Consider the following 19,956-nt stretch of genomic DNA (forward strand, 5'->3'; position numbering starts at 1 on the left):
AATGACAATTGAGTCCACTATATGGGGAAGAAGCAAATGAAAAGGAGTGAGCGATTTCGGACACTGACGTAAATATCATGCGTCATATATCATCATTAACATGTGGGGCTTTATTGTTGTGCTGTGAAATGGTAATGTTTACTTTCTTACTGTTTTCACATTTGTCATGTTTATTCTATTAGTTGATAATAAAGAGAGCAAAACAACTGCTTATAATATTTATTTACTGCTGTTTATTTATTGTTTAATAAAAATGTGTATTAGATATTAAATAAAAGATAACGCAATTATTTTTCATTTGTTTATTTTCAAAAAGAAGAAAATAACTGACAAGAAGAAGTAACAAAAGTGTATAAACCTAAATATTTTACTGTCAATATCCTTCAGCTGATTCAAGTTACGCGTTGTACATCGAATGTACCCTCAAAATCAGAGTGCATTGTGGGTAAAAAATAGTGAATGAATGTAGGTAATGAAGTTGTTCTATAGTGCACTATATAGTGGATAGGCAGCGGTTTCAGACACAGCTCTTGTGTTTGGTATTCTTTACTGGTTTGTTTTGTCCTGTCATTGTGAGTACCCTGAAGTATTGTTTAGTTAAGTCATAGTCCAGTTTCTTGTTATTGTCTTTGTAGTCTAGTCTAGTCTAGTCTAGTCTAGTCATTATAGTCCAGTGTTAATCATGTCTTCTGTTCAGTTTATTGTTTGTTGTTTGCCCCATCGTGGGTTTTGTTTTCTTGTTTTTTTTTTTTTTATAAAATAAAGTGTTTATTGTTACATCTACGTCTGGGCTTGGGTTCGCTTCCTGCTAATTTCTAGCAGTTATGCTGTGTTGCACCGCAGGTGTGCATTATTTTCAAATAATTCAAATGGCCAAAGTCAATTATTCCGCTTATACCCCGGTTACCAAAAATATTGCTCTGGTTCCTATTTTTAAGACATTTGAAAGGTTAGGTGTGCGGTTATTGAAAAATAATTAACCCCCATGGAACATTTATCAGAATAAAGCATTCAACAGCCCGTGGTATAATTTAAAATAATTGCACCCCCGCGGTTTAACGGGACTCCGCTTAGTGACTTGCATGCATTACCACCTTGAGTTTGCATTATTGCAATTATACCTTGTATATTGGCTCTTATGATTTATTATTGTGACTGACATGAATCAATAAAGATTAAAAATGTGTTTTTTTTTAGTCTACTATCACTTACTGTACGAAAGTAATAGTACATTTCATTGCTAAATTATTTAAAGAAACCTCTGGCTGTAACAGCCCTCTCAAAATTGAAATGATCATTCTTACGTCTCATTCTGCTATTAAACAGTTGTGAAGACATTTTAAGCTTTTCAGAGATTTCCTAAAACACACACTCTAAAAAAAGAGCACTATTCTGGCTACTTCTTCTTTATGCTGTGTGAATCTGTGGAGGATGTGTTCACAGTGTAAATAAAGGCCAAGTCACTTTTACAACCATGAATAAAAAGTACCTGATAAGAGAATGTTTAGTCAGACAGTTGTTGTGTGTGTTGCATCTGACATGCATGTGACTAACTTCAGAGATCATTTAAACAGGAAAAGACAATTCCCCTGTTCATGATTTCTTTTTGGACTATACAGACAGTTGACATGGATTCGTTCAACATAACACAGCTGTAATACAGAGACTGGATCTCATTTCCTTCCTTTTCCTTTAACAGTTACTGCTAAGCCGAATATGTCGACATGGAAAGAGAAACTAAGGCGAACTGTTACCGTGGAGCCGGTAATTTTCCTCTACATGACTGGCACTTTCATCGTGACACCTGCATATCAACAGATGATTATCACAAAGGTAAGAGGGCCGGTACTTCATATCACAGTGGGGGATTTTGCAAGTACGCAATAAAAAACAAGGAAAGGAAAAATAGGAGATAGCGAAAAGCGAAACATTAATCAAGTTTGTCCACAGAGTCAGCGCTGTGTTCTGTGCCCTGGAAAACAGGTCAGCAGGGTACGGTTCTAGTACACAAAACGGAAATGCCCGAAGCAAAACCACGGGGCGCTTGGAGAATAGCAGCAGAGCTCAAGATGTACTCAAAGCCCAAAACTATAGCAGGCATTAATCACGCCGAACCGACCATGACAGTCGGTAGAGCAAAACAACAAGCTCCGCTATCATTCATGCAAAAGATTAAACAATCGTTGACATTAGTCTGTATTCGGACGCTGAACTTAAATGTTGCCAGTGCTTAAGATAATTCACTGTCATCCTTTTAACCTTGTGCTTTGTGTGTGTGTATAGTATATCGTAACGCAATATATTTTAATATTTAAAGGGGACATTTCACAAGACTTTTTTAAGATGTCAAAAAAGTCTTTGGTGTCCCCAGAGTATAAAGTGCTCATAATGCCATATAAATAATTTATTATAGCATGTTTAAATTCACACTTTGTACGTGTGAGCAACAATGTGCCATTTCTGGGTGTGTCCTTTAAAATGCAAATAAGTTGATCTCTGCACTAAATAGCAATGCCGTGGTTGGATAGTGCAGATTAAGGGGCAGTATCATCCCCATCTGACATCACATGAGGAGCCAAATTTCAATTACCTATTTTTTCACATGCTTGCAGAGAATGGTCAACCGAAATTAAATTACTGGGTTGTTCTTTTTCTCTTTATCTAGGTTAAGATGAGCACTGGGGACCCAATTATTGTACTTAAATATGGAAAAAGTTAGATTTTCATGATATTTTCCCTTTTAAGAAATTTAACTGTGCATACACATTAGGGTGATTTAGCATCTGAATATTCATTTAAAATATTATTTGTTATTTTCTTTTCAAACGAATTTGTGATGGGTACAATGTGATTGTCCAACATTTGGTCCACTAATACACTCTGTGTATATGCCTCACATACAGAAAGTAATAGATCAGGCCTTGCGTACACTGTCAGAAACAAAATGGTCAAAAATGGTCCTTAGCTGTCACTGGGACAGTACATTTTAAAAATGTCCTAATATATACAATTTAGGTATAGATATATTAGGTACAGATGTATACATTTGGTACTTTTGGTACCCAGTTTGTGGCCTACACTGTAAAAAGTGAAAGTTCGATTCACTTAAAAAATTACTTCAATTGGTAACACACACAAAAAAGAAACTTTAAGTGAGAGATTTAAGTTAACAAAACATATATTTTTTGAAAGGGATAGTTCCTACCCAGTCTCATGAGATTTTGTGATATAGTCACATACATTTCTGATTCTTTTTTCATGATATTATCACAAATTTCTGCGTTTTTTCGTGATCGTATAACGAATTCCTGTTTTCGTGTGATTATAACGTATTGGTTACTGCTTTTTCCTATTTTCAAACCATTGTCGCTTCGGTTTAGGTTTAGATTTGGTGCTTGCATTAGAATATCACTTTATGTATTGGTTTATAGTATTTTTTCAGTTTTTTTTTAATATGTCGCCTGGCGTTAGGGTTAAGGGGGTCGCACACCGGCCACGCAGCTCTGCGCCGCGTGGAGTCGCATCTAGGTATCGTAAACCGGAAGTGCACATTAAATAGCGCGAGCTTCGTCAGATAGCGTCTACTTCAAAATGCAAAATATACGTTAGCAGCCAATATTAATCGTTAATGATTTGGGACAAATATGATGTTATTTAATGTTGTAACTATGTGAGTGGTGCTGTGTGTGGCGCGACAGGGATTTGAGCAACTTGCTGAGTTAAAGCTAGGCGGCGCGGACAGGCGCCACCTGGCGGCGCCAGTGTGCGTATGCTCATAGAAAACAATGTGTTCGATTTTTTTAGAACGGCGCAGCGCTGAGCTGCACAGCCGGTGTGCGATCCCCTTTAGAGTTGGGTTTGGATAAGGACAGTGGTGTAGTGCAGGGTATACGCAGGTATACGGAATATACCCACTTCTTTATTGGATGGCATGGAGTATACCCACTTCTACGTTTTAAAAATGGGGGCATAAATTAGGAGTATACTCACTTCAACAGGCACCACTACACCACTGGATAGGGATGTCATTTTATGTAAATCTAACCCTAAACTAAAGCGACAATGGTAAGAAAATAGGACAAAACAGTTGAGTAACCAATACGTAATAATCACACGAAAACAGGAATTCGTTATACGATCACAAAAAACCCCCCGGAAATTTGTGATAATTTATAATAAATTATATATATATATATATATATATATATATATATAATATTTATACAACAGTTCTTTCTGGTTCTCGAATCTGATTGGCTAAGAGCTATGCGATATTGTGCTAATATCGGCACTGTAACCGCTTCACCTTTTGTATCATTCCGCCACCTAGTGAATGGAGGTCCTAAGCAGGCTCATCTCTGAATGGAAAAACACAGACGCCCTGTTTGGATCACTCTCCGTGTATCTCATTTACTAGCTCATAAATCAGTCTGTGAATCCCCAATCGGAAGTTATTATTGGATGTTACGTTAAAGTTAATGGGATTAATGTCTTGTCACATCGTGTGGACGATTAACACTTGGAAAGAGGAATATAAACACTCGTTTTTTTCTGGAGCTATATTTCTTATCAGAACGCGAAAACACCGTGGAACTGCAGGTAAGCACCGCAGCTTTTAAATGTGGACATTGATCATTTATTTTATCGTGACGTGACTATTAAAACATGTTATGAGAGATCGCCACTGGTATATTTATAAGCAGCATGCAAAAACATCTCTCTGACACTTATAAAAAACCGTTTTATATAGTACTGACAAGAACAAAGTTTAATAATAATAATCGAGTGCTCGTATCACGTTAAGAATAAATGAGAAAGCAATAGTAACGTTATACAAGTTATTTTTTTAACTTTTACCTCGCGCCAAAACAATAACAACACAAAAGACACTAAATATGAATTAAAAAACAAGTAATAGTTTGATCATGACACCAAATACTGCTGATTTGATCTCATTTTGCCGATCATAAACAAACAAGGCCAACATGAGAGCCAGGGTATCTCTTTCAGACATGTAGCCCAGAGAGGGCGGTGGTCAGCGGGGCGAGTGAACACTGAAGTCCGCTCATGCTTTGGTTCTCATTCGTACCGAATCTCACTAAGCAAACGTTCAAACAGGCGCTATCTTTACTAATCGACTGCAGATTTAAATATAATACATATACATTCTCGACTGAACTAATCTTAAAACTACACTTTGTGACCAAGAAACGGTAATATAAAGTAACGGCTTTTCCGTCCATTGAGTTGTTATGAGCTTCAAAGCAGCCGAAAGTTTTACCTGTCATTCTGCCGCCCTCAAATCCGTGGCGGAAGAAGTAGTTCTCAAACAAAGAGGCTTTTAAAATAACTCCGTTGTTGTTTTCTAGTTTTCGTTTTTCAAACGTGTGCCGTCGAACTGTTGTATAAAAGCAATATCGCTCTCGGAGTCGTGTGATATAGCTCTATATCATCACGGCTGTGATTGCCTCCTGCACTCGGCCTACAGCCTCGTGCCTCTGGCCTAATCACAGCCGTGATGATATAGAGCTATATCACACTCCTACTCGAGCGATATTGCTTAAATATATATATATATATATATATATATATATATATATATATATATATATATATATATATATATATATATATATATATATATAAAAGTGACTATAACGTAATTTCGTGAGACTGGGCTGGTAGTTCACCTTAAAATTAAAATTCTGTCATTATTTACTCATTCTAATGTTGTTCTAAACCTGTATGAATTTCTTTTTTCTGATAAACACAAAAGAAGATATTTTGAGAAATAATGGTAAGCACACAGTTGAAAATACCCATTAAATTCCAACATATTTTTTATTCCTACTATGGAAGTCAATGGTCACTATCTGCTTTGTGTTTACCATCATTTTTCAAAATATCTTCTTCTTGTGTTTATCAGAATAAAGGTTTAAAACAACATGAGGATAAGTAAATGATGACAGAATTTTAATTTTAAGGTAAACTATCCCTTTAAGTATTAAAGGAACACGCCCACATTTTGGGAATTTAGCTTATTCACCGTATCCCCCAGAGTTAAATAAGTCCATACATACCTCTCTCATCTCCGTGCGTGCTGTAACTCTGTCTGACGCAGCCCCCGCTAGCTTAGCTTAGCACAAAGACTGGAAATGCATGGCTCCAGCTAGTATACTGCTCCCAATAAGTGACAAAATAACGCGATCATTTTCCTATTTATGTGTTGTGATTTGTATAGTCAAACCGTGTACAAATAACAAGGTGATATGAGACACAGCGATCTTTTAACAGTATACATACTGAGAACTATATTCTCTGAAGACGAAGCACTGCCGCATGGGCGGAGTGATCTGCTCGCAGCACACGAGAAGCCCCTGGTGAGGAGCAGAGAATTCGGTCAGAGTTGTGCAAATCACTCCGCCCATGCGGCAGTGCTTCGTCTTCAGAGAATATAGTTCTCAGTATGTATACTGTTAAAAGATCGCTGTGTCTCATATCACCTTGTTATTTGTACACGGTTTGACTATACAAATCACAACACATAAATAGGAAAATGATCGCGTTATTTGGTCACTTATTGGGAGCAGTATACTAGCTGGAGCCATGCATTTCCAGTCTTTGTGCTAAGCTAAGCTAGCGGGGGCTGCGTCAGACAGAGTTACAGCACGCACGGAGATGAGAGAGGTATGTATGGACTTATCTAACTCTGGGGGATACGGTGAATAAGCTAAATTCCCAAAATGTGGGCGTGTTCCTTTAACAATTGAAGTAATTTGTTCATGTAGATCCAGCTTTCACTTTTGACCTTTGAGGTATTACTATGCACTATTGCGTAATAATATATGTACCTTTGAGGTACTAATATGAACCCTTTAGATGCAAATGTGTACTTTTTGAAAGTGACAGCTTATTTGACGTTTTTCCTTACGTGTACTGTAACTGATGTAAACTAAATGCTACTTCCTCTTTAAAAAGAGAAACATTATAGCACCTGCCACCACCCTGCAAATACACTCACCTAAAGGATTATTAGGAACACCTGTTCAGTTTCTCATTAATGCAATGGTGTAATGGTGTGGGGGATGTTTTCTTGGCACACTTTAGGCCCCTTAGTGCCAATTGGGCATTGTTAAATGCCACGGCCTACCTGAGCATTGTTTCTGACCATGTCCATCCCTTTAGGACAACCTTGTACCCATCCTCTGATGGCTATTTCCAGCAGGATAATGCACCATGCAAACCTCAAATCATTTTAAATTGGTTTTTTGAACATGACAATGAGTTCACTGTACTAAAATGGCCCCCACAGTCACCAGATCTCAACCCAATAGAGCATCTTTGGGATGTGCTGGAACGGGAGATTCGTGCTCTGGATGTGCCTCCCAGAAATCTACATCAATATCAATGTGGACCAACATTTCTAAAGAATGCTTTCAGCACCTTATTGAATCAATGCCACATAGAATTAAGGCAGTTCTGAAGGCGAAAGGGGGTCAAACACAGTATTAGCATGGTGTTCCTAATAATCCTTTAGGTGAGTGTATGTCAGCAAAGTAAAACAAACCTGGTCACTAACACTGCACAGTAATATTATAAATTAATGTATAAAATTATAACATATTAAATGTAATTTAACTTATGACAGCGCATTAATTATATGAAAGTAAAATGGCAGGAAAAAGCTCTGCGTGAATATATTTTATGAATATAAATATTCCTGTAAATATTTGCACTAGCTTAAGGCTTATGTTTACTCGGCAAATCGTGTAGCTGTTTTTAACACTCAAGTCTCATTTTTAACAAGCATGCGTCCTTACCTTCTTTTCTCTCTTAATACTCTCTTACCCTTCCAATGAACTCTCAGAAAAAGCTCACAGAAAAAAACGTGGATGAATATATCATATGAACGAGCGCAACTCTGCGCAGTAAAAAACGTTCAAAGATTAAAAAGTGCCCAATCATTTATTGCAAAGCGCTCATCTACGCCACTCTTAATGGCCTTGATTCTCGCCATTTACTTCTCGATATCATCATATTTGTGTGGATGCAGTTCGGGAGATTCTGTAAGACGACGACTTACGATAACTGAAGGGTCCCCTGGCACGATGAGTAAGTGCCACCGTTCTGCATCATTCCCATAATGCCTTAGAGCATCATTACTGACACTGAATAAAAAATTGAGAAAATCCTCAAAGCTGACATAAGAAGTAATACCTGATTTTCAGTTCATAACATTTGAAGGAACTAGAATAAGATTTAAATGTCAAGCCTTCGGTGTGGGTCGTGGATTCACAGAAATCAATTGAAGCTTTTGTTAAATCCTGCTTTAAAAAAGTTACAGATCAATTCTTAGCAATTGTTGCGCTTTTTTAATACTTAAAATTTAATTTAGTTTTATTCCACTGCGTAATAAGTTATCATTATTAAATGAGTCTTTTTAAAAAAAATAAAAAATAACAACAAGTGCATTACAAGGTCACATTTTATTCCAACCTCTAATTCAATGTTTAACCTTTTTATGAGTATATTTTACTAAAAACTACAAAGTCCTTTATTACGTTCTGTAAAGCTTACAGTTGTGGGTGTCAAACAGGGTATTTACCTACCCATTTGTGTTTCATAGGTTTGTCATGAATTGCTCAAAAATGACACGATCTGCAGTAATCCTGAGCCCCACAAAGACAACGAAGAGGTTCAGATAAAAGCATCTTACATCCTCCTTTTCTTCAATGTCACCCTCAGTCTGGTCTCCATCCCCCCTGCAATACTGCTCGGATCATGGTCGGACCGCGCCGGACGCCGCATGGTCATGGCGTTCCCATCTTTGCTATCCCTGCTGAGTGGGGGTTTGTTACTGGCTATAGACCTGTTGGACATCAATGTTTACTGGACCATGATGGCTGCCGCTCTAGCAGGCCTGACCGGTGGCCATGTTTCTGTCTTCCTCAGCTGTTTCAGCTACCTGGCCGACTTGACCATGGGTTCTAACTCCAGCCGCACATTACGTATGGCGGTGGCTGAGTCGATGATCTTCGTAGGAGGGATGGTGGGCTTCCTACTAGGTGGATATTTGGAGCAGGATTATGGGCTTGAGGCAGCGTTCGGGGCTTACATTGGATGTCATGTTCTGGCACTTAGTTATATTGTGCTATGGCTGAGAGACCCTGTGATGACCAAAAACACATTTACGGTCACCTATAAAGAGGATACGGTCGAGGAAGATGCCCAAGTAGACCACTCTCGGCTGTTTATCTTAAAGTACGCCAAGCTTTCTTTCAAAGCAGTTTTTAAGAGGAGACCAGGGCAGGATAGACTGAAATTGCACTTTCTCATTCTCTGCACCTTCATAAATAACCTGGTAGCTGTTGGTCAGTACACACTTACACTTACACACACAGACATACTCACAAATACTTACAATACACACATACACATGCATGCATGCACGCACATACACACACACATATCCTGTGTGTTCAGTAAATTGTAAAAATATGTGGCAGTCAAAGTATGTATACTGTTGGTTAAATCGATCGATCAATTGATTTCTGTGATCTCCCGGCCCACACCGAGGGCTTGACATTTAAATCTTACTCCTTCAAATATTATTCAGTGTGCATTATTTTCAAATAAATCAAAGTACCACGATTACCACAAACATTACAAAACATTGCTCATTACAAAACAATAAGATATTTGACAGATTATGTGTGCCTTTTACAGGAAAATAATCAACACCCGTGGAACCAATCAGAATAAAGCATTCAACAGCCCAGTGGTATAATTATTAAAAACAGATGTATAACATTTTCCAATAAGGTTGTATTTGAAGAGTTTGGTTCTAAAACGCAATAAATCCATTTTGACTAATTTGGGTAAAACATGTTTTCTATACCAAGAAAGTGACAAGATGAAAACCACTATTTTCTGTTACAAACTTTCACATATCATCTTTACAATCACATTAAAAATTTAAATCCTTAATTTGATTTTCAAAGATTTGATAAAAACAGATTTTTTTCAAAATGCTATAAATCTGTTGAATTAATACATAAACGTGCTTTCATCTTTGCCATGTTATATTCATTTAGTTGACTAGTGGTATACACTGATTAAAAAAACATTAATGGCATTAATCAAAACACTTACTTTGTCATATTAAGAACACTGTCATTGCTGCTGTCATCCTTGGGACGTTGTTGCTGTACCTTTTTGACAGCGGTCAGCTGTAAGATTTTTTGGTCCTGATCGATTTTCGTTGACTTTGAGTAAAACAATGGAAATGTTTTTCATAAGATCCCCTGGGGTCAATGTGTTAGCATGACAGAAGCTTGATGCTGTTCTGTGAGAACAAGCAACAGCCGGCATTTTTCCTTTGCCCGAGTGCCTTTCAAAAAATGGCTTACACTTTTTTCCCGCCACAGAAAACCACCACAGGTTTATCAATGCCATCAAAATTACTTTTTGTTTTGTTTGTTTGTTGATCACGAGTTACAAAGTAGATGAGGAAAACTAGGATTCTGTGTGTATTCAAAGCGCCACCATTATTGTTTACAATGCGTGGAATGGTGCGCTGTGATTGGTTATGCGGATTTATTGCATTCTGCAGAGAAGGAGGACTGGCGTTTGTCGTGGTTTAGAAAAAAAGGAGAAAAGATGACAGAATAACAGGGTGGATATTGGAGTTTACTGACCTGACAGATTTTGTCTGTAACAGTTTTTTATGGTGTGGTGTTTATTGCGTTTTGGAACCAAAGTCTTCAATTGTTAACATTAGCAAGTGCATTAGCTAACATAAACGATAATACTTTATTTTGATGGTCCACTTTAGACATTTTACTAATTATAAGTAACTTTGCAACTACTTATCAACTACCAGTATTTTACAGTATAGACCCCTTCAAGGTTTGTAAACATTGAATGACTATCAGGTATGCGCGCAGCATGGGGTCAAACTGTTCATACCATCCAGGCGTTCTAGTTTAATCTAACAGGGCTAAAAAATTATGACTTACCTGAAATAAAGTGAGCACTACAAACACAAGCCTCTTTGATCTTTGCATTGTCCAAGTATGCACGTTTAATTGCTTGCAGCCACAGATGTTGTATTTTTTTGTTTTTGAGATTCTGCAGGAATCCCGAAAAACTTAACGACAGACCTGGTGCGATTTTTACAGCCCACGACGCAAGTAGGCATTTTAAACGATAACGAATAATACGCAACTCAATCTGCTGTAATGACTTTTCTGACCCCGACATGCGCAGTGGGAACCGCCTGTGACGTGAACTGTGAAGGGGTCTATTAGTAGACTGTCGGCTTAATATCAATTTATTGTGATGATCCCTCAACAGACATTCAACTGACTATAAGTATCTTTGCAGGTGCAAGTCAACTTATTACACTCATGGCCGTAGCCAGCTATGAGGTCACAGAGGTCCGGACCTCGGTAATTTTTTCATATTGAAAAATAAAATTTGAAGATCTTTGAATGACTAATTAGTTTTTCAAAACAAATCCGCACATATAATTAAGTTTAGACACTTTACTGTATAGTTTAGTGTAAAATGACGAAGATTGGTTTAAGCTGCGACGGCGCGGGTACAGAATTTGCAGTGTTGCCAGATCCCATTGTAAAGAATCCTCTTTAGACGTAGTGTTTTAGCAATTAATTTGACACTTTGACATTATCTATAAAGTGATTGTTAGGTGTAGGCTAGTATTAGCGATTTATCTGATTTATTTCTGAAATACAAGGTATGGACGAACTTTGTTTTTAAGGCCAATTATTTTTGCTTGTTTTTCGTACTAATATCTGGCAACATGGAAACTGAAAGTTATCAAAAAGACGCATCATTCAGCGTGAGCAGGTTATTGCTGATACTACATTCGGTAAAATAAAAGCAGTAATCATCATAATTGTGTCTGTAAGAGTATCAACAGTATCAACAACACTATCGAAAAACAGAAAATAACTCTGGTAAAAAGATGTAGAAGAATTGGGTTTAAATAAAATATGCCAAATATGTTAAAACACGTAGCGTAAAACCGTAAAGCTAATCTCAACAAAACATAAGCATTAAGAATTCTGTTATTTCATTTAATTTAGAAGTTAACCTTTAACAAAGTCATGCTGAAAACAATAAGAGCACTAAACAAGTTCTTGTTTAAAATCTTGTAACGTTTTTGTTAAATAATATTGCTTACTAAAATTTTTACAAAAATAAACATTGTTGAATGAAAAAGTAATAAATAATCCAGCAGTCCAAGTCCATCCCCCAAAACAGAGTGTGTACCCAAAGTGTGAAAAGGTTAAGACAGAATATTTTATATCCCAGGTAAAAATAAAGTATGCTTCAATGTACCTAAACCACTTAAATACTAGCAGGTACATTTGTAAGTTATGTAAAGTTATGCTACAAATATACTTATTAAAAGTAAAGTTATACTTGAGGAGTACTTCAGTTTGCCTGAAAAAGTAAGAATACCAGTAACAACTAGATTTTTATTGAAATAAATGATGTCTCAAAATAACACTTATGTTCTTAATATTAAGAAGTACCAAAAACAGATGTGATATATAAGCCACAAAATGAGTGCACGGAAATAGTACATTTACTAAGTGTACTTAAAAAGTGTATTTTATTTAAGTGCACTTTTTTCACCTGGGATAGCATTCGTTAACTCTTAACACCCCACCCTGGACCTCGGTAATTTTCAAACCCTGGCTACGGCCATGATTACACTAACCCTAACCTCTTCCCCAACCGTAACCCTTAAGGGGGTCGCACACTGGAAGCGCAGCACAGCCCGCATCTAGGACAACTTGGAGGTATCGTAAACCGGAAGTGCACATAAAATAGCGCAAGCTTCGTCAGATAACGTTTACTTCAAAATGCAAAATATACTTAGCAGCCAATGTTAATCGTTAATGATTTGGGACAAATATGATGTTATTTAATGTTAAACTATGTGAGTGGCGCTATGTGGCGCGACGGGGATTTGAGCAACTTCCTGAGTCAAAGCTGGGCGCCGCGGACAGGCGCTACCTGGCGGCACCGGTGTGCGTATACTGATAGAAAACAATGTGTTTGATTTATTTAGAACGGCGCGGCGCTGAGCTGTGCGTCCGGTGTGCGACCCCCTTTACTGTCTACTAATATTCTAATGAAAGTTAGTTGACATGTAATAGCAAAGTTATTTATAGTTAGTAGTATGTCTAAAGTGGACTATCAAAATAAAGTGTAACCACATTAACAATTAGCATTTAACTTAAATGAATAAGGGCTGTACAAGTATTGTTCATTGTTAGTTCACATTAGCTATGCATTAACTAATGTTACAAATAAAACTGCAAAGTGTTACTGATGTATACAGTACGGCCAAATCTATGCATTTGGCAGACACTTTTATTCAAAGCAATTTACAGATCACTAAAGCTATACATTTTGTAAGTGTGCACATTCAGTGGAAATTGAATCGATGTGCTTGGCATTGCTAGAACAATAAAATATTTCAGCAGTGCATAAACATCCTTATTAAGTTGCCAGGCAGATTTTTTATATAGTAATAAATGATCAGTAGGGCTAATATGCTCCCTCTGGTAAAGTCGCCTGTTTATGTTGATAATACTGTACCATTGAGCTACTGCAGGGAAGTTTTAGAGCACATGAATATTGTTTCTCTGGAGGCCAGATAGACACGGAGGGGTGAAAAATGAATTAAGTTCCATAAATTCTTAAAATGAGTAATTTCTCCACTTAAATATTATGTACTTGCCTAATATACTGTAATTATTGTTTTTATAGGTGCACAATGAATTCCCCTATAATCTTACAATATATGGCACTTGAATTACACTTCATATTGCTTTAAAAAAAACTGTGAGTCTTGTAAGTCATGCCAATAAAGAGGTGGAAAGAGAGAAGACATAAAAAATGTGTGCTTTTATGTGTATATGTCTCCACAGGGGATCAGTCGATCTTGCTGCTGTATTTGAAGTATGAGCCCAGAGAGTTTACAACTGCCCTGTTTGGAGTATTTAACGCTGCAAGGATGCTTTTGTTGGTAAGTACTCTTGTTTAATGCAGTAACGTTTCTTTAATGACTCATGGGCCTCTGCTGTTTAAAGTGGAGATCTGTAATGTCCTTGAAATACCAGGAAATCTTTCAATTTCAGCCTTTCTGTCTGCAGGGATCCAGCAATATGACCATTGACTGGACACAGCTGTGTACTTTTGACTATTTTTAATATGCTACTTGGCTCTGCATACACAGCTATAGGGGTTCTATAGTGGGGGATGTTCATAACCAAAATTTATATGTCTTTAATATTGGACATGTGCTTTATAAATAGGATCAGAGAGGAAACAGAAAATGATTGGAAATAGAGTGAATAAGACTGGAAAATGACATCAGCACAAATTAAAGTCTTGCTGTCCCACTGCGCAATATATTGAAACTCACATTCAACATCCAAGGGCACATCGTTGATTTTTTTTACATTTGAAAATGCCTTGAATTTGAAAATAACATCATCAATTCATTTCACCTCCATTGCATGACATGGCTAGCTATGTCCCACAAGGACTGTATCACTATGCTAGATGCAAATACACATTTACATATTGGAAAAACAGAAATGTCAGCGATTTTCTTGTTTATATGACTTTATAGAAAAATGTTCTCTTGCCATAAATTAAGCACATTAAATGTCATCTGATGTTGATTTTATAAATATACATGTATATATTCTTAGTATATATTATGTGTAGGGCTGTTCAATAACGTTGTAACTATATGTCAAGTGCCTCTAGTCGACTGTTAGGGTTAGGGTGAGAGAAGGGGAGAGTTAGTATAATACATTAACATGTAGTTGCATATAAGTGTTTTATATTAATTTGAATGTCTGTAAAGGGATCATTACAATAAAGTGTTAGTAGATATTAAAGGGACACTCCACTTAAATATATACTCATTTTCCAGCTCCTCTATGTCAGGGATTCCAGGACGAGAACCCAAACGCAGACGATGAGGGGTTAAATAAGAGACACTTTAATAAACAGAACAAGAAAACAAAGGCCCACGTGGGGGGAAAACAATAAACAGGGCAACAAGACTAAGACAGATAAACCACTAAACTTGGCACAATATAAAACACTAAACTTGAACACACAACAGTACAAAACTAGACTAGGCATAAATAGATCACACAACCCACAGGTAGTAGGACAACGAACGAGTGAAGAACATCAAACACAAGAGCTCTTAAATAGGGAGAAAATAAATTACAAACACCTGAAACTAATCACAAGTAAGGGACCGGGGAAAAAGTGACGAGACCCGGGAAATGCGTGATCAGAATAAACCAATACTAAAACCATGCATCTCCCACATAGAACATTGTACTGTCAGGACCCTGCCATACTGAACTAGACCTAAATACAAAACAAGGATCTGGCAGGATCCTGACACCCTACAGATAAACATTAGGTTTTTACCATTTTGGAATCCATTCAGCTGATCTCCGGGTCTGGTGCTATTACTTTTAGCATAGCTTAGCATAATCCATTGAATCTGATTAGACCATTAGCATTGCACTAAAAAATAGTTTTGATATTTTTCCTGTTTAAAACGTGACTCTTCTGTAGTTACATCGTGTACTAAGACCGACAGAAAATTAAAAGTTGCGATTTTCTAGGCAGATATGGCTAACTATACTCTCATTCAGGCATAATAATCAAGGACTTTGCTGCTGTAAACATGGCTGCAGGAGGCGCAATGATATTAAGCAGCAGCCGAAAATAGTCCCCTAGTATCTTTCAATAGCAGGGAACTATTTTCGGGCACTACGTAATATCATGTTACGGCAGCAAAGTCTTTGATTATTACGCTGGAATGAGAGTATAGGTAACCATATCTGCCAAGAAAATTGCAAATTTAAATTTTCCATCGGTCTTAGTATACTATGTAACTACAGAAGAGTCAAGTTTTAAATAGGTAAAATATCGAAACCTTTTTGCTTATTTTTAGGCACAATGCTAATAGTCTAATCAGATTCAATGGATTATGCTAAGCTATGCTAAAAGGAGTAACGCCAAATCGGCTGAATGGATTCCAAAACGATAAGAATCAAATGTTTAACTCTAGTGGAGCTGGAAAATGAGCATATTTTCAAAAAAAAGTGTAGTGTCCCTTTAAACAGATAGTCTACTGCTCCAGTAACTGGTAGTTAAACTATGTACCTCAACTGTCGCTGGGGTGGTACCCTTTCAAAAAGTACAACTTTGAACCTAATGAGTTTATATTACCTCAGAGGTACATTTTGGTACCTCAAATGTATATACAGTGAGGAAAATAAGTATTTGAACACTCTGCTATTTTGCAAGTTCTGCACTTCGAAATCATGAAGGGGTCTGAAATTGTCATTGTAGGTGCATGTCCACTGTGAGAGACATAATCTAAAAAAAGAAAATACGAAATCACAATTTATGATTTTTTAACTATTTATTTGTAAGATACAGCTGCAAATAAGTATTTGAACACCTGAGAAAGTCAATATTTGGTTCAGTAGCCTTTGTTTGCAATGACAGAGGTCAAACGTTTCCTGTAGTTTTTCACCAGGTTTGCACACACTGCAGGAGGGATTTTGGCTCCTCCACACAGATCTTCTCTAGATCAGTCAGGTTTCTGGCCTGTCGCTGAGAAACACTGAGTTTGAGCTCCCTCCAAAGATTCTCTATTGGGTTTAGGTCTGGAGACTGGCTAGGCCACGCCAGAACCTTGATATGCTTCTTACAGAGCCACTTCTTGGTTATCCTGCCTGTGTACTTCGGGTCATTGTCATGTTGGAAGACCCAGCCTCGACCCATCTTCAATGCTATAACTGAAGGAAGGAGGTTGTTCCCCAAAATCTCGCAATACATGGCCCCAGTCATCCTCTCCTTAATACAATGCAGTTGCCCTGTTCCATGTGCAAAAAAACACCCCCAAAGCATGATGCTACCACCCCCATGCTTTACAGTAGAGATGGTGTTCTTGGGATGGTACTCATCATTCTTCTTCCTCCAAAGACGATTAGTGGAATTATGACCAAAAAGTTCTATTTTAGTCTCATCTGACCACATGACTTTCTCCCATGACTCCTCTGGATCACCCAAATGTTCATTGGCAAACTTAAGATGGGCCTGGACATGTGCTGGTTTAAGCAGGGGAACCTTCCCTGCCATCCATGATTTCAAACCATGGTGTCTTACCAACAGTAACCTTGGAAATGGTGGTCCCAGCTCTTTTCAGGTCATTGACCAGCTCCTCCCATGTAGTTCTGGGCTGATTTCTCACCTTTCTTAGGATCATTGAGACCCCACGAGGTGAGATCTTGCATGGAGCCCCAGTCCAAGGGAGATTGACAGTCATGTTTAGCTTCTTCCATTTTCTAATGATTGCTCCAACAGTGGACCTTTTTTCACCAAGCTGCTTGGCAATTTCCCCGTAGCCCTTTCCAGCCTTGTGGAGGTGTACAATTTTGTCTCTAGTGTCTTTGGACAGCTCTTTGGTCTTGGTTATGTTAGTAGTAGGATTCTTACTGATTGTATGGGCTGGACAGGTGTCTTCATGCAGCTAACAACCTCAAACAGGTGCATCTAATTTAGGATAATAAATGGAGTGGAGGTGGACATTTTAAAGGCAGACTAACAGGTCTTGAGGGTCAGAATTCTAGTTGATAGACAGATGTTCAAATACTTATTTGCAGCTGTATCATACAAATAAATAGTTAAAAAAATCATATATTGTGATTTCTGGATTTTTTTTAGATTATGTCTCTCAAAGTGGACATGCACCTACGATGACAATTTCAGACCCCTCCATGATTTCTAAGTGGGAGAACTTGCAAAATAGCAGGGTGTTCAAATACTTATTTTCCTCACTGTATCTGCTTCTAATGGTACATATTGGGACCTTTTTAAATGGTACTGCCCCAATGACAGCTGAGTTACATATTTTGACAGTTTTTCTGACAGTGCAAAAAGTTACTTACAGCATAGTAAGTAAAATGTTACCCTGCCTGTAAACAAGGCTAAACTCTCAAAATCAAATTCATCTCAAGATTAGATCTCAGATATCAAGACTATGTTTTCACAGAATGTTCTTTACAATGTGTACTATAGGATAAATGTATGTAGAATTAGCCTACTGTATGTGTTTTCAAAGGCAGGGTCACAAATGTCAAAAGTGGACTTTCAAAATAAGCTCTAACCCAACGCTTGATCTCAAAATGCTTTATCTTATCTCAGTACAGGACAAATATAAAGTTTTTGTTAGTTGATTCTCTCTAAAACTGTAAAAATTGTGGCAATATCGAATCAACTTATCTGAAAAGCGAAGACTGGCTCAACCAATGACGTTCATTTTTGGAAGGACTCCCTAGTGAGTGTGACCAATGCAGCTGTGGTGCAGGGTTTAACAAACCTGTAAAAACTGTTATTTTCCAATTCGGTTCTGTGATACAACTACACATTTTTCCTTTGGGAAACTTTTGGCTTTTATTATCGATTTCCCTCAGAGAGAAAGCATTTCCCACACCCTGACATTAGCAGAAATGGTGTGCGGTTTGACGTGGACTTTACAGCAATAGCGATGAAGCAAACCGGTTAAAGGTATCTTTGTTTTGCTGTCTGTCTTAAGGAGGCCTGTCTCTCACAGACGATGTGAGCTGGTCGATGCCGTGTCTTGCAGTGACGCTTAGACAAAGACAGCCAGTTAAGAAGCACCTTCCTTATTGGAGAGGTGATGGTTCTCCATTTAAACCATGATGGGGCTCCAATCGCTCAGTTGCCTTTTGTGCGAAAGCTGAAGCTATCGATCCTGATTGAACCTATTATACATTCAATCTGTAGGGGTTGTCGTCCTGGCAGGCTGCCACCCCAAAGCTTTAAAAAGTTTTAATTAACTGCAATTGAAAGAAGAAAGAAGAGAAAAAGAAATGTATAAAAAGTATAGCATAGGGGAACAGATCTGGTACTTCTAAAGATCCGAGCCATCAAAATCTTGGCAGGTCTAAAGGCTGCGGTGAGCAGTTTTTATAAATGGCTAAAGGGCTGAAATTGACTTGTAATTAGGGTGGTGGTGTGGAGTTGGTGAGGAATTATTAAACACTCCAGGCCCTAATGAGTTGATGAAAGTAAAAACACGGAGCGCTGACCTTTTCCGTGGAATGTTTATGCATTCGCATTATGTTTTCTGCTGCAAATCAGAGTTGGTGGCAAAGTCTGTTGACACGGGGTCCGCATCGGGTGAATGGGGGAGGGAGGTAATTACATCAAAACTGTTTGCATGAGCAGGCAGGGCAAATGAGTCACGCTACATCTCACACACTCACACGCAAATGCGGACACAGGTGAGTTCGCTTTCAAGTGCTCTCAGACGTTATGAGTGAGACTCGCTGCTGTTTCTGACGTTGCCTCATCAGGCACAAACACTGAAGGTTAATTAATTCACTGCTTAGTTTTATAATGAGTCTGAGAAAATTAAAATATTTCAGGGCTTTATGTATTATTTGTTTTTTAATCAAAATCTGAACCAGACATTCTACTGCCTACATATTCTACAGTGCTACAATTATGTATTTTAGATATTTATAACAGTTCTCTACATTAAATTATACATCAACACAATATACTGGGATGAAATTACAACGATATAAAGTTTTTTTTAACACAAATAAAGAAGTTGTATGGTGAATATAAATTTTATTTAAGATGTAAACTAACAGCACTGCAAAAAATGATTTTCAAAAAAAAAATAGTATTTTTATCTTGTTTTCAGTAAAAATATCTAAAATTCTGAAATTAAGATGCTTTTCCTTGATGAGCAAAACGACCCAAGAAAAAAAGTCTACTTTTTAGACCAAAAATTTCAAATTTAAGTGATTTTTGTGCAGGACATTTTTCAAGATT

The 19,956-nt window shown here is 37.5% G+C and overlaps 1 protein-coding gene across 1 annotated transcript in view; it reads left to right on the forward strand.

Moving 5' to 3' along the window:
• The first annotated feature begins 1,526 nt into the window (after nucleotides 1–1,526).
• Nucleotides 1,527–19,956, forward strand: part of LOC141362585 (proton-coupled folate transporter-like) — a 71,683-nt gene continuing 53,253 nt past the window's right edge. Inside the window, exons 1-3 of the mRNA XM_073864872.1 lie at nucleotides 1,527–1,833; nucleotides 8,627–9,371; nucleotides 13,971–14,068. Coding sequence (XP_073720973.1) covers nucleotides 1,717–1,833; nucleotides 8,627–9,371; nucleotides 13,971–14,068 — 960 coding nt within the window. The 5' untranslated portion in view covers nucleotides 1,527–1,716. The remainder of the gene's footprint in view (nucleotides 1,834–8,626; nucleotides 9,372–13,970; nucleotides 14,069–19,956) is intronic.

The sequence above is a fragment of the Misgurnus anguillicaudatus genome, unplaced genomic scaffold (assembly GCF_027580225.2).
Source record: "Misgurnus anguillicaudatus unplaced genomic scaffold, ASM2758022v2 HiC_scaffold_28, whole genome shotgun sequence".
NCBI classification, from domain to species: Eukaryota; Metazoa; Chordata; class Actinopteri; order Cypriniformes; family Cobitidae; genus Misgurnus; species Misgurnus anguillicaudatus.